A 10,121-nucleotide genomic window follows, 5' to 3' on the forward strand; every position below is an offset into this window, starting at 1 on the left:
GTTTTCTGATACTACCTTATAGGTACGCTCCAATAGGACGCTTGGATCTAATCGGATTTCCTCAGAAGTGGTTATTTTGTTCATATAAGGCACACATGCATGCCATTTAACAACAGAGTAATTGTGGTCAAACCCGTAATTCAATATACCCTGGTCAAACCTTCTTAACAATATATAATAACCCAACCATGTTATGCGGCTCATCCACAACATGGGCTGATCAATAAGTGGATTACCGGTTATAATGAGGTCGACGCACTATCATTGCAAGCTGCAACCATGAACCAGATGCTTTCGGCGACACTAGCGCCGACATAAGACTTGTTAAAATTAGAAATAAAGATCTAGACACAGAACATAGGCAGGCCTAGACGGAGTTACTTGTGACTTCAGAGTTGTCTGACCTTTTTTACAAATAAATAAGCACCCTAGATGTCCACTGATATTTTTATTTGATATAGATATGTTGTCATTCGTCACAAACTTTTAATTGACTCATTGAGGATCGTATGAAAATGTGCCCTCATTTATAAAACAAGCTTATAAATCCAAAAATGCATGTATGCGTATTGCGTACGTATTATGAGTTACGTACCCGAGTCGCTGTCGCCGCGTGCTTGCTGTCGTCTCCACCTGGACCGGTCCTGCTCGTGCCTATATAAGGCCGCTGGCCGCCCAGTCGGCCCAGACCCGCCGACATCGCCCCGTCGCCGCCGTACGATCGCAGTACCTCCCCAGCGGCCGCGCCATGGATTTCAAACTGATGGTAAGTGCAGGGGAACGTGGGGCGAGTGGTACCGCTAATTGGCTAATGATCTGATTGCAAGTGACTTGCACAAACTGCATATATTGCATCCGATGTGACCTAAGAAATTTTAAACTGAAACTGCCGTAAACGGAAATTTTGTACTTCTTGGTTTACAATCAACATCATTTATTAAAACGATTATAATTTACAGTTCATAAAAGTAAGACATGTTTTGTGTGTATAAAAGTTTGGAGCCTATTTTGGTAACATATTAGGCATGCGTAAGTGACCGTCTCGTCTTACTGTTCCGATTATTTTTTCTTTGAGCACCACGTTACAGAGACGACGTTTAACAACTATTGGGCGGTACCGAGGCATGTGTAAGGAATGCCTGGCATGACACTTAATACAGTAGACTCATGCATTAATGCCCGTAAATAAAGCGATTCTTAATTTGAATTATTACCTATAACTACATGTTAAAAAAATATAAATGATCTATTTTGCTTGCATTGTACAGCTTTAAATAACCAAAAAATTTCAGTGGAAACGAGCAGAATGGCCACTTGAACGTTAATGGCCTCAAATGTAAGTGTCCTTAACCCGGCGGCCGCTGGGCCTCCGCGCTACCCGCCGGCCACTGGGGGGGGGGGGGCATATAGTTCCCCCCTTTACTTCTGCGACGATATCGTCGTAATGCGAAAAGACAGAGAGGCGAAACTTCGCACACATCCTTCTGTATACCTACCCGAGGTTGTGTCCAAATTTGGTGTCGATCCCATTTGAAATGACGTCACAGTGACGTCAGAAGTAAAATTATAGATTTGCGACTCTCGGGTTTGTCACGATATATCCGATATGTGAGACCGAATATAAAGAACTAATTATTGGTCAGGAACTAGTTGGAAGTGTACTTAGATGCTTTAGGATGACAGCTGGTGCTGTCTGGTTCATTTACAGTTGAGTTTCATGCTCAGCGACATCAGAAACTGTCCATATCAGAAAACGACAAAAGTTTATGACGTCACTGTGACGTCATCTTAAGTGCTACAACCACCAAACTTTCCTCAAACATTGCCTGGGTATTGATTTGAAGCTATGCCAAGTTTCACGTTTGTAGCACATCAGGTTTCGGAGATATTTTACAAAACGTAAAGGGGGGCAACTTTATGCCCCCCCCCCCCCCCCCAGCCGCTCGTGGGTTAATTAAATCAGACGACCAGTAAGCAATAGGTACCTACGCATTTTTAGCAATGCCGTTCAGTTAATGTAATTTCTTCTGTAGACCAAGTTAAGTGTTCGTAAACCAAACTACTTATTTTGAAAATCTATTTTTTATTAGGTTCTTAAAGTACCTATATTTATTGTTCCCTGTCCACCGAAGATAAGAGTCGATCTCTATTTCCATTAATTCCATCTTTTTCTGCCTTTTGAAAAGGTAGTTATAGTATATGTATTTTGTTTATACCTAATATAATTAATTTTTGCTATATTTCCTTTTCTAGTAATTATTCATGCAATACGTTTTATAATATGTGTATTATTTGCCGGTAATATGCGTGTTAAAACCACTACAATTGTACCACAGGTGAAGCTATCCCACGAAGCCGGCGGATTAAATGTCGTTCATTCCAAACTGATAGTATCAGATCATTGATGGTCAAGCCAAAAAAAAAGTGCTTGCATAAAATCGCTGCTGCCCTCCCAGCGGTCGTTTTTATCTGCACGGAGCAGTAGGGAGCGATTAAGCGCGAAAGGCTCATTTTTATGTCTAGAAGTCCTTCAGTCTGATCCGAATTGGTTAGGATAAATTTGATTAGTGGGGTAAACGCCCCACGTCCCAACAGAACTGTATATGGAGGTGGAAACTCCACCCATGATTGCATCCTTTTATCACTAATCAGTGTTTTCAATCGAAATCTTGCTTCTAATCCCAAAAGTTTATGCAAGAAAGAAAATAATCGCAGTTAACAGCCGGCATACCTACAGTTAATATCCATAGCATCGGGTATCTATCTATTCAGGTGTGCTGTCACGACAAGTGCCGTTGGTTCCTGCCCTGCCGTGCGGTATATCCTGTTCTCCATCGCCCGCCGCCATATCGGAGCGTGCACGACCCAGTAGGTCGAGGCTACCGGCCGGACAGCGGCCGGTCTCACTGGGACGGCCTCCCTCGGACCACTTCCTCAGGGCGCGCCCTCTCCCCTTCTAGAAAACAGGGCCGCTTTGTGCCGTCACAAAGCCGGCCACTTAGCCAGGCGCGGGGTCACAATGTCACCATCTCATCATAGCGGTACTGGGAACGGTGGCGAAACGTCTTGTCAGGAGCGGTTTAATGACGGGGAGGATGCAACTGCATCGTTTACACATCTGCCGCGTGGGACGGTTGGTGCCATTAGAGATGCATTCTTTTGGCACCGCTATTGCTGCTGCCGCCTAAATTGCATATAGGCGCTCTTGCTTTGTTGGCTTCTCGTCTTTAGCATACCTGTTAGACGGTGATAGCAGTGCATGACGTAACGTTATGGACTTTAAGTTGAGTTCAATGGTTTGTCTTCCATGATCAATCAAATGCACTTCTTTGATTGTTCATCAAAATTAACACGTCTGCGCATTTGCATCAGGCGCGGATACAAGGGGGGGGGCCATGGGGGCCATGGCCCCCCCTTGGCCGATTTTTTTCAAAAATAAAATAAAAAGTTAAAAAGTTGAAAAGCTGAAAAGGGGGCCTCCTGAAAATAAAGTGGCCGAAATCCGATGAGTTTTTTTTTTTAACCTACCCACTTAGTTATTTCTTAGAAGACTAGCTGAGAAGACTTCTTTGTTAGAAGATTGGTAAAGCTTTTCATAACTTGGAGGTCTCTTATACTCACAGAGATGACCACTTTTACAGGGCCTCCTAACCTGCACAGAGGGCCTCCAAGCCTGCACAGATGTTGAGATGTTGTCTGAACAGCTAGATAAGCTCAATAGACGCAGTTTTTTTTTGGGGGGGGGGCCAACAAGTGGGAAGATGGGGCCTCCAACAGGTGGGATTATGGGGGGGGGGGGCTCCTGGTTTCTAATGGCCCCTCCCTTGGAGATTTTCTGGATCCGCCCCTGATTTGCATCGATGTATTTGCCGGGACAAAGATAATTCCCATGCAACAGGAAGACGCTAGATAAACAAGTTGTTAACTTGCAAACCTAATAATTGTTTATATAACTTCACTTTTATCATCAGGCCCTCACATTTGCCTGACAATGAAGATATTATGTTCTCCTCGCTGATGATATCATCTATGTAATTAGACAGAAAACAACAATTACCCCTTCATTCTGAGCAGCATAACAAGTCAACACTTCGCAATCGAGGATTTCTTATTAGCGTCGAGGAAATACCCGTTGACTACCTCGGTTCCTTGCCGTCCTCCCCTGCGCCGCTCCGTCCCGCCGTCCGGAAGTGCCGGGCGCCTCACGAAGGCCGGGAACAGGGCGCTGTTTTCTGACCGGGACCCCGACCCCGCCGTCGCCACTCACGGCGCTTCTCTGTCACTCTATCGCCGATTGTGCGTCGAACAATGGAGCGTGACGGCTGTGATATATACACAGCCTGCCGTCGTCACGGTCACTAGACAGACTGAAAAAACGTCAACGCATCCTCAGAGCGTGAACAAACGATCTGAGTGCCTCTCTGAGGTATTCAAGTGGTCTTTTTGTTAGAACTGTATGACCGCCTTGATAGTAACACTCATTAAATGCGAAACGACGTCACACTGAGGTGTAATGTGCTGCATAAATGTAGGTAAACCATGATATCCGAATAAATGTGACACTGCGCGTTTGTCCGGCAGCTGGTTTTGTCTGCGCTGGGCATGACCTGCGGGGCGTCCATCCAAGACCCGTACATCCACGACTCTGCCGAGGACCAGATCGCCATGGAGTCGGGTCCGGTGCAGACGGTGGTGATGGCGCCTCCCCACCTGCAGGCCGCCGCCTCCGAGCCCCTGCCGACGGAGGTGCTGGCCGACCAGCAGATCACCGAACCCGAGGTGGCCACCAACGAGCTTACCGAGCCCGACACCGAGACCAAGAAACAGTCGACACCCTTCACCGTGCTGGTGAACGGTGAGTCCGTCACGAGTGTGACCCGGGGTCTGTTAGTGGGGCGCTGAGAGCCCCGTGACCTGCAGTCAGGGATTCGGGACGGATCGAATGTTCTTTTACGCTTCGTTGACGATGACAGGCAGTGGCAGAGGTGACGGTATCAGCAGTTTTTATTGGGTGATTCCGTTAGGTCACCACGTCGCTCGTGGTATCGCAGGTCGCCCAACGGGTGTCACGGTGAGCTAACGGGGCCCGTGTCGACGACCGTGACCACGCGCCGCGCCGCCGCGCCGTTCGTGACATGGACGCGAACCGGAGGCGCCGCGTCGCCGCCGCCTGACGTCGCAGCTGAGTGGCTGACAGCCGGTTCGGCGGCGTTCCACCTGGCTACAGACTGGTCACGGAAGCTCGGCCGGATTGGGCACGGCGTGTTTGACGACCCGTCGGCAGCTCACACAACGTCCGTTTGCAGCTTTCTCTTGGCACAGTGTGGAGAGGTGGCCTGACGATCGGCGCACCCACTTCCGCAAACGCTCACCAGTCTGTGCGCGAGGTCGACCCGGACATGCGCCGGCTGATCGCGAAAGGGCAGGCCGAGGGTCATCCATCAGTCACGTTTTTCACGTTCTGCCACGACTGGAGGCGGGATCACCGGGTCTTAGTGTGAAGGATGCCAGCGGGAAGGGCGATGGACCCAGGAACGGAAGAGGTGGGCAAGAGCTTTCAGGAAAGAGACCGCTCAGTACTTCCTTTCGAAACGGGAAACATGACCGTGATGTTACAGGTCAGCGACATATTAGCGGTCTGACGATCTGGTTTATGCCAGTGCCTAAGAGTCAGCGGTCAAACCTGCCTTTCCCTGACCTCTGACTGGGTGAGCGGATTCATGGCTCATAAACACCGCCAGACTGGAGTCTCTTCCAGCATTGAGGTCGCACGATGATGAGCGGTATCACGCCAGCGAATCGCCGGTGCATTAAAACTGGTCTATCCGCCCGATCTGTACCGGTCGCGGCGATCTTGCAGACAGCCTGGAAGCCCTGCAGGCCCCGAGTGCCAACCAGGGCCGGGTTTCCCGAATTCCGGTAGTCAGTTTATGGCACGGATTTAGGCCGAGGTAAGCCCGTTTCGTGCCTGGACCGAGAACCTGACCGAAACAAAGTCACACAGCGGAATTGTTTCTTAGTTGTCGGAGCAAAAAACATCGTAACTAAAAATCCTTCAGAGTCGTGTTACAATTAAAACAAAACATTTCCACAGCTATTCCATTGTCAGAATAAAACAAATCACTATCAAAACACGACACGTTGACGCGCGGCCCAACTTCCTGGAACTCCAACCACAGCTCTGACTGGAAACTCCTGCGACTCGTTTCGCATGCGACAAACGGCGTACTTCTTAAACGCCTTTCGCTGCATTCAGCTCTATTGTAATACCTCACCGGGCCGGTTAATGAAAGCGGCATGGTGGCCGACCGGGCGTGGACGGGCACTGTCCCGGCATTCCGATCGTTCCCCGTGCTGAGCCGTGCCTGGCTCCGGGGGCGGCAGACGAGCTTCAAACGGAGAGAGACACCGCCTTATATGGCGGGCGTGGGCTGCAGACGCACGAGCCGCACCATCGCCAGCCATTAGCGCGTGCTGAAGGCGTTAATGTGGCGCCACAGCCAGCGCCGGCGCCCCCATCGATTAGCAAGACGCCCTGGAAGGAGGAAGGATGTCCAGGGTGAACGCTGGGGTGAATGTCCAGCTGTGCAGCGTACCTGAAACATAGGCACCGACCTTGGTAAGGTGATAGGCCAATAGCTGACTCACAAAGAAAATTACTCACTGCAAGGCTGCGACAAATGACCTTGGTAGCAATTGCTGTAAAAACGTGGAATGATTTTAGGCATGAACATGGGTTGTGATCCCTATTTGGCTCGTATTTTCATACTTTTTACATAGGCGCCAGAGCTGAGTCAGCCTTATTGCCTTTCGAATGCCGTCATCTCGGTTACCACGGCAGGTTAGCCTGCATGTAACCAGTCGTTTACGGCGTTAAGTCCGTGCGTCAGTGGCGAATTGTCCAGTTGGTCTGCGACCGAGGTTACATGCCTGTGGCTTTGGCGACATGGCATCCCGCTGTAGGCACTCGGCGGCATTAGCGTCAAAAACAGCCAACAAAAATATCAGGGGCTCAACGGTAGATCACATGCGGCGAGCACAACACATCGGGCAAGCCCATTCCGAACCCTGCACGTCCAAAAGCCCGTGATAACAGTTCCGTGTACCTCTTTTTTATTTCGGCTTGACAACAGACCCATTTATCGCTAGCACCCGCTTTTCTCACCACATTTTAAAAAGCTCATCTGAGATCACTCTGTGTATGTGGTGGGCGGTGGCCTTCAGGTCGCGTCACACCCGTCTCGGGGTGCGGCTCGGACGCCTCCTCACGAGCGGATGGTTTACGGGCTCGGATCACGGTCCAACGGGCAGAAATAGTCGTGACCGGCAGAGAGGGTCGTGACTGTCACGGAGAGGGCGCGCGGGTCAAGGGAGACCTGGGAGCATATGCGTGTGGAAAGGGCAGACGTTAGAGAGGGGAGGGTATGCAGGGGCGGGAGGAGTGCAGCCACAGACATGTGTCGCTGCTCGGAGGGGATTTATGCAAACTAGCCACTCCTGTTTTGGTGTGGCTTGGGTTTGTCCCGTCGAGGGGACTGAGTTTAAGTCTCTGACACGGTAATCGCCTCCGCTATGCTATACTGAGAAATTAACGATGGTGAGACCGCGGCCTACGCATTGTTTAATGCTACTTTATTATCCGTGTCTGGAACGACATATTTGGTTGCTGATTCCCGTGTATAACGGAGACGAGATGCGGTCTTCTGAGGCCGTCAATGATAAGGGATTCAGTTCACCCCTAGCCACCACTTCAACTGACAAATTTGTAGTTATATTTCTCAAAACACATTTTTACAGTGGTCAACGACTGTTCTGTAAGTTTAATGCCCGGGTATATGTACTTCTTTGCAAATACCGCAAAGGAAACATGACGAAAATTTGTCAGTAACGGTCGAAATTCGTTGAACCACTACTTTCCGTACTTTTATGAGGCGTTTATAAAACTTGACTGAGATGATTCTTCGAAAATACGCGACCACATGTAGCGATTGACCAGAACTAATTTACCATAACCATTGTAACGTAATGACTACTGACGTGTCTACATTCTCGTACACTTCAATTGAACTGTTGGTTTTGTACGTACCGAGAAGTGAACAGCCACAAACAAAAGTCAATCATGCGATTTACAAACATCTCGAAGCTCTGCATTATGGCACAAACAATGATTTATGACCCCATTACATGCACGACCTAATTAACGGTTGAAGGTCCTTGATTTTTAGTGCCGTTAAATTCCTTAGTCCGCCTCATGACGGCACTCAACACTACTGCCCACGGTCGGTGCGTCTGCTGAGTTCTATTGCATGACTGATACAGGGCATTAAACAAGGTGCTTATCACACGATCAGCCCCGGTGCACGCGACTTCCCGGCCGGTTTTCCATGCATCTCTGTATACGCAGTTGGGGCAGCGGTCACCTGTCTGGTCACAGATCCTTCACCTTATTCGTACCGGTATTGCCGGTTATATGTATAATTCGTAGAAACAAGCGTGTACATGAGGTCAACTCAGAGTCTGCCTCGCCTCAGTTTCCACGCTCGCCCATGGTGCTGTGTCCATATACGACAATCAGACAACGCGTAATTTTAACATTACTTTTATCGATGGCCAAATCCCCTTCCCACGAGCTCTGCAACACTCGTTTGGAGCGGAGCTCACCATGTTCACAGCGCCCATCTCTCACGTTTGAACTGCAGCTCTGACGGTATGTGTGTGTTTTTTTTTTCCGTCCGCAGATGAGCCGATCGAGTCGGTGGTGGAGGCGGCGCCCCAGCCGGCGGCCCAGCCGGCGCCGGTGCGGCCCTCGTTCAGCGCGTTCGCCGTCCGTCGTCCGGCGCTCTCCCCGCTGATGCAGATGTCTCTGCTGAGCCGGCTGCAGCCGCAGCTGCAGTTGGGCGGCGCCCTGGGCGGCTTCGGCGGCTCGCCGGTGATCCTCCTGCAGCCCATTATCGTGCCCGTGCCCGTAGCGGCCCGTGACGCCGAGCAGCGCCCCAACTCACTGGCCGACTCGGTCATGTCGAGCCTGGTGCTGCGCCGGGCGCCGCGGCCCCGTCCGCTCAGTCTGATGGACATCCTGCAGCGAGGCTACTACGGATTCTGAGCGGTCCCCTGCGTCCGACCGAGACCGCCAAGGGTCTGGTCTTGACGTGTGTCGGTCTGTCGGTCAGTTCATCTTCCAGTCCGTCCGTTCCGCGGTCCGTCCGTCCTCCATCCGCCTTTCCTCCGTCCGCCAGTTCATCCGTCATATGTTATTGAGGTGTGGTGCGCCCGGTCCCTCATCCCCGACCGCTCAGACCTCCTGCCGACCTCCTGTATCGCCAAGCGAGCATGCGAACGAGCAGAGGCACCTGTCATAGAAAGGTCACCTGTCACAGAAAGGACACCTGTCATGGAGTCAGGCTGACAGGACCGTTGGTCGAAGCAGACAGGCGGTGTGGTTGGGACCGGAGCTGCGTCCCCCTGCGGTGCCTGGTACGGGCCGTCGCGCGCCGCGTCCGAGCCTGATCGCTGCACGGGAGATTTGTGGACGAAGTGATGAGATGAGATTTAGGGTGCGGCAGAGTGGCTCAGAGGCGATCCATGGCATTACTGTACTTGTTGGCTTGTTGACAGTGTGTGAGTGGGATGAGTGGTAATTTATTGCAGGCTCTGATACAGCCAAAGATTTGAGAGTGACACGCAACTTGGCCCTCATTATCGTGACCCCGTAACGAGAAAGAAAAGATTATTGTTCTTTGGCTGCGCTGGAACGCTATTTAACACGAGTGTGATGATCAATTGGTTGCAGTGTCATTTTCATCAATAAACGGTTATATATTTCAAATATCTTTAGCATCTTCAGCATCTTTAAGATCTTTACAATTCTATGCTCGCAGCTGGCTTTAACCCCTTGCATCGTTCCGAGACGCATGCGATGACAAACTTCAACGCACTGAATCCCACGCATGAAGCATTGTGAACGGATACTCGTCTCTCACAAGCTTAGAACCTGATTCGTAGATTTACGCCAGTAATCACGCATAGAACTAATTCGTAGCGTCATCAGATGGTCAATATATGCAACATTCGGTCACAGTAATGCGCGATTATTTGGCTGTTTAGCTTATAAGCCCCATCGC

At 50.3% G+C, this 10,121-nt stretch overlaps 1 protein-coding gene across 1 annotated transcript; it reads left to right on the plus strand.

Annotated features, from left to right (window-relative positions):
- Nucleotides 1-373: 373 nt before the first annotated feature.
- Nucleotides 374-9,826, plus strand: LOC122390510. The gene is made up of 3 exons (XM_043383532.1): nucleotides 374-766; nucleotides 4,582-4,855; nucleotides 8,739-9,826. The coding sequence occupies exons 1-3, from the start codon at nucleotides 749-751 to the stop codon at nucleotides 9,101-9,103; spliced, it is 657 nt and encodes a 218-aa protein (XP_043239467.1). The 5' UTR covers nucleotides 374-748; the 3' UTR covers nucleotides 9,104-9,826.
- The last annotated feature ends 295 nt before the right edge of the window (nucleotides 9,827-10,121 follow it).

Source organism: Amphibalanus amphitrite, unplaced genomic scaffold (genome assembly GCF_019059575.1).
Source record: "Amphibalanus amphitrite isolate SeventyFive unplaced genomic scaffold, NRLGWU_Aamphi_draft 000398F_arrow, whole genome shotgun sequence".
Taxonomy (NCBI): Eukaryota; Metazoa; Arthropoda; class Thecostraca; order Balanomorpha; family Balanidae; genus Amphibalanus; species Amphibalanus amphitrite.

Coding starts and splice junctions, on each gene's coding strand:
- LOC122390510 (XM_043383532.1), top strand. Junction 4,856..8,738: donor CTTCACCGTGCTGGTGAACG/GTGAGTCCGTCA, acceptor TTCCGTCCGCAG/ATGAGCCGATCGAGTCGGTG.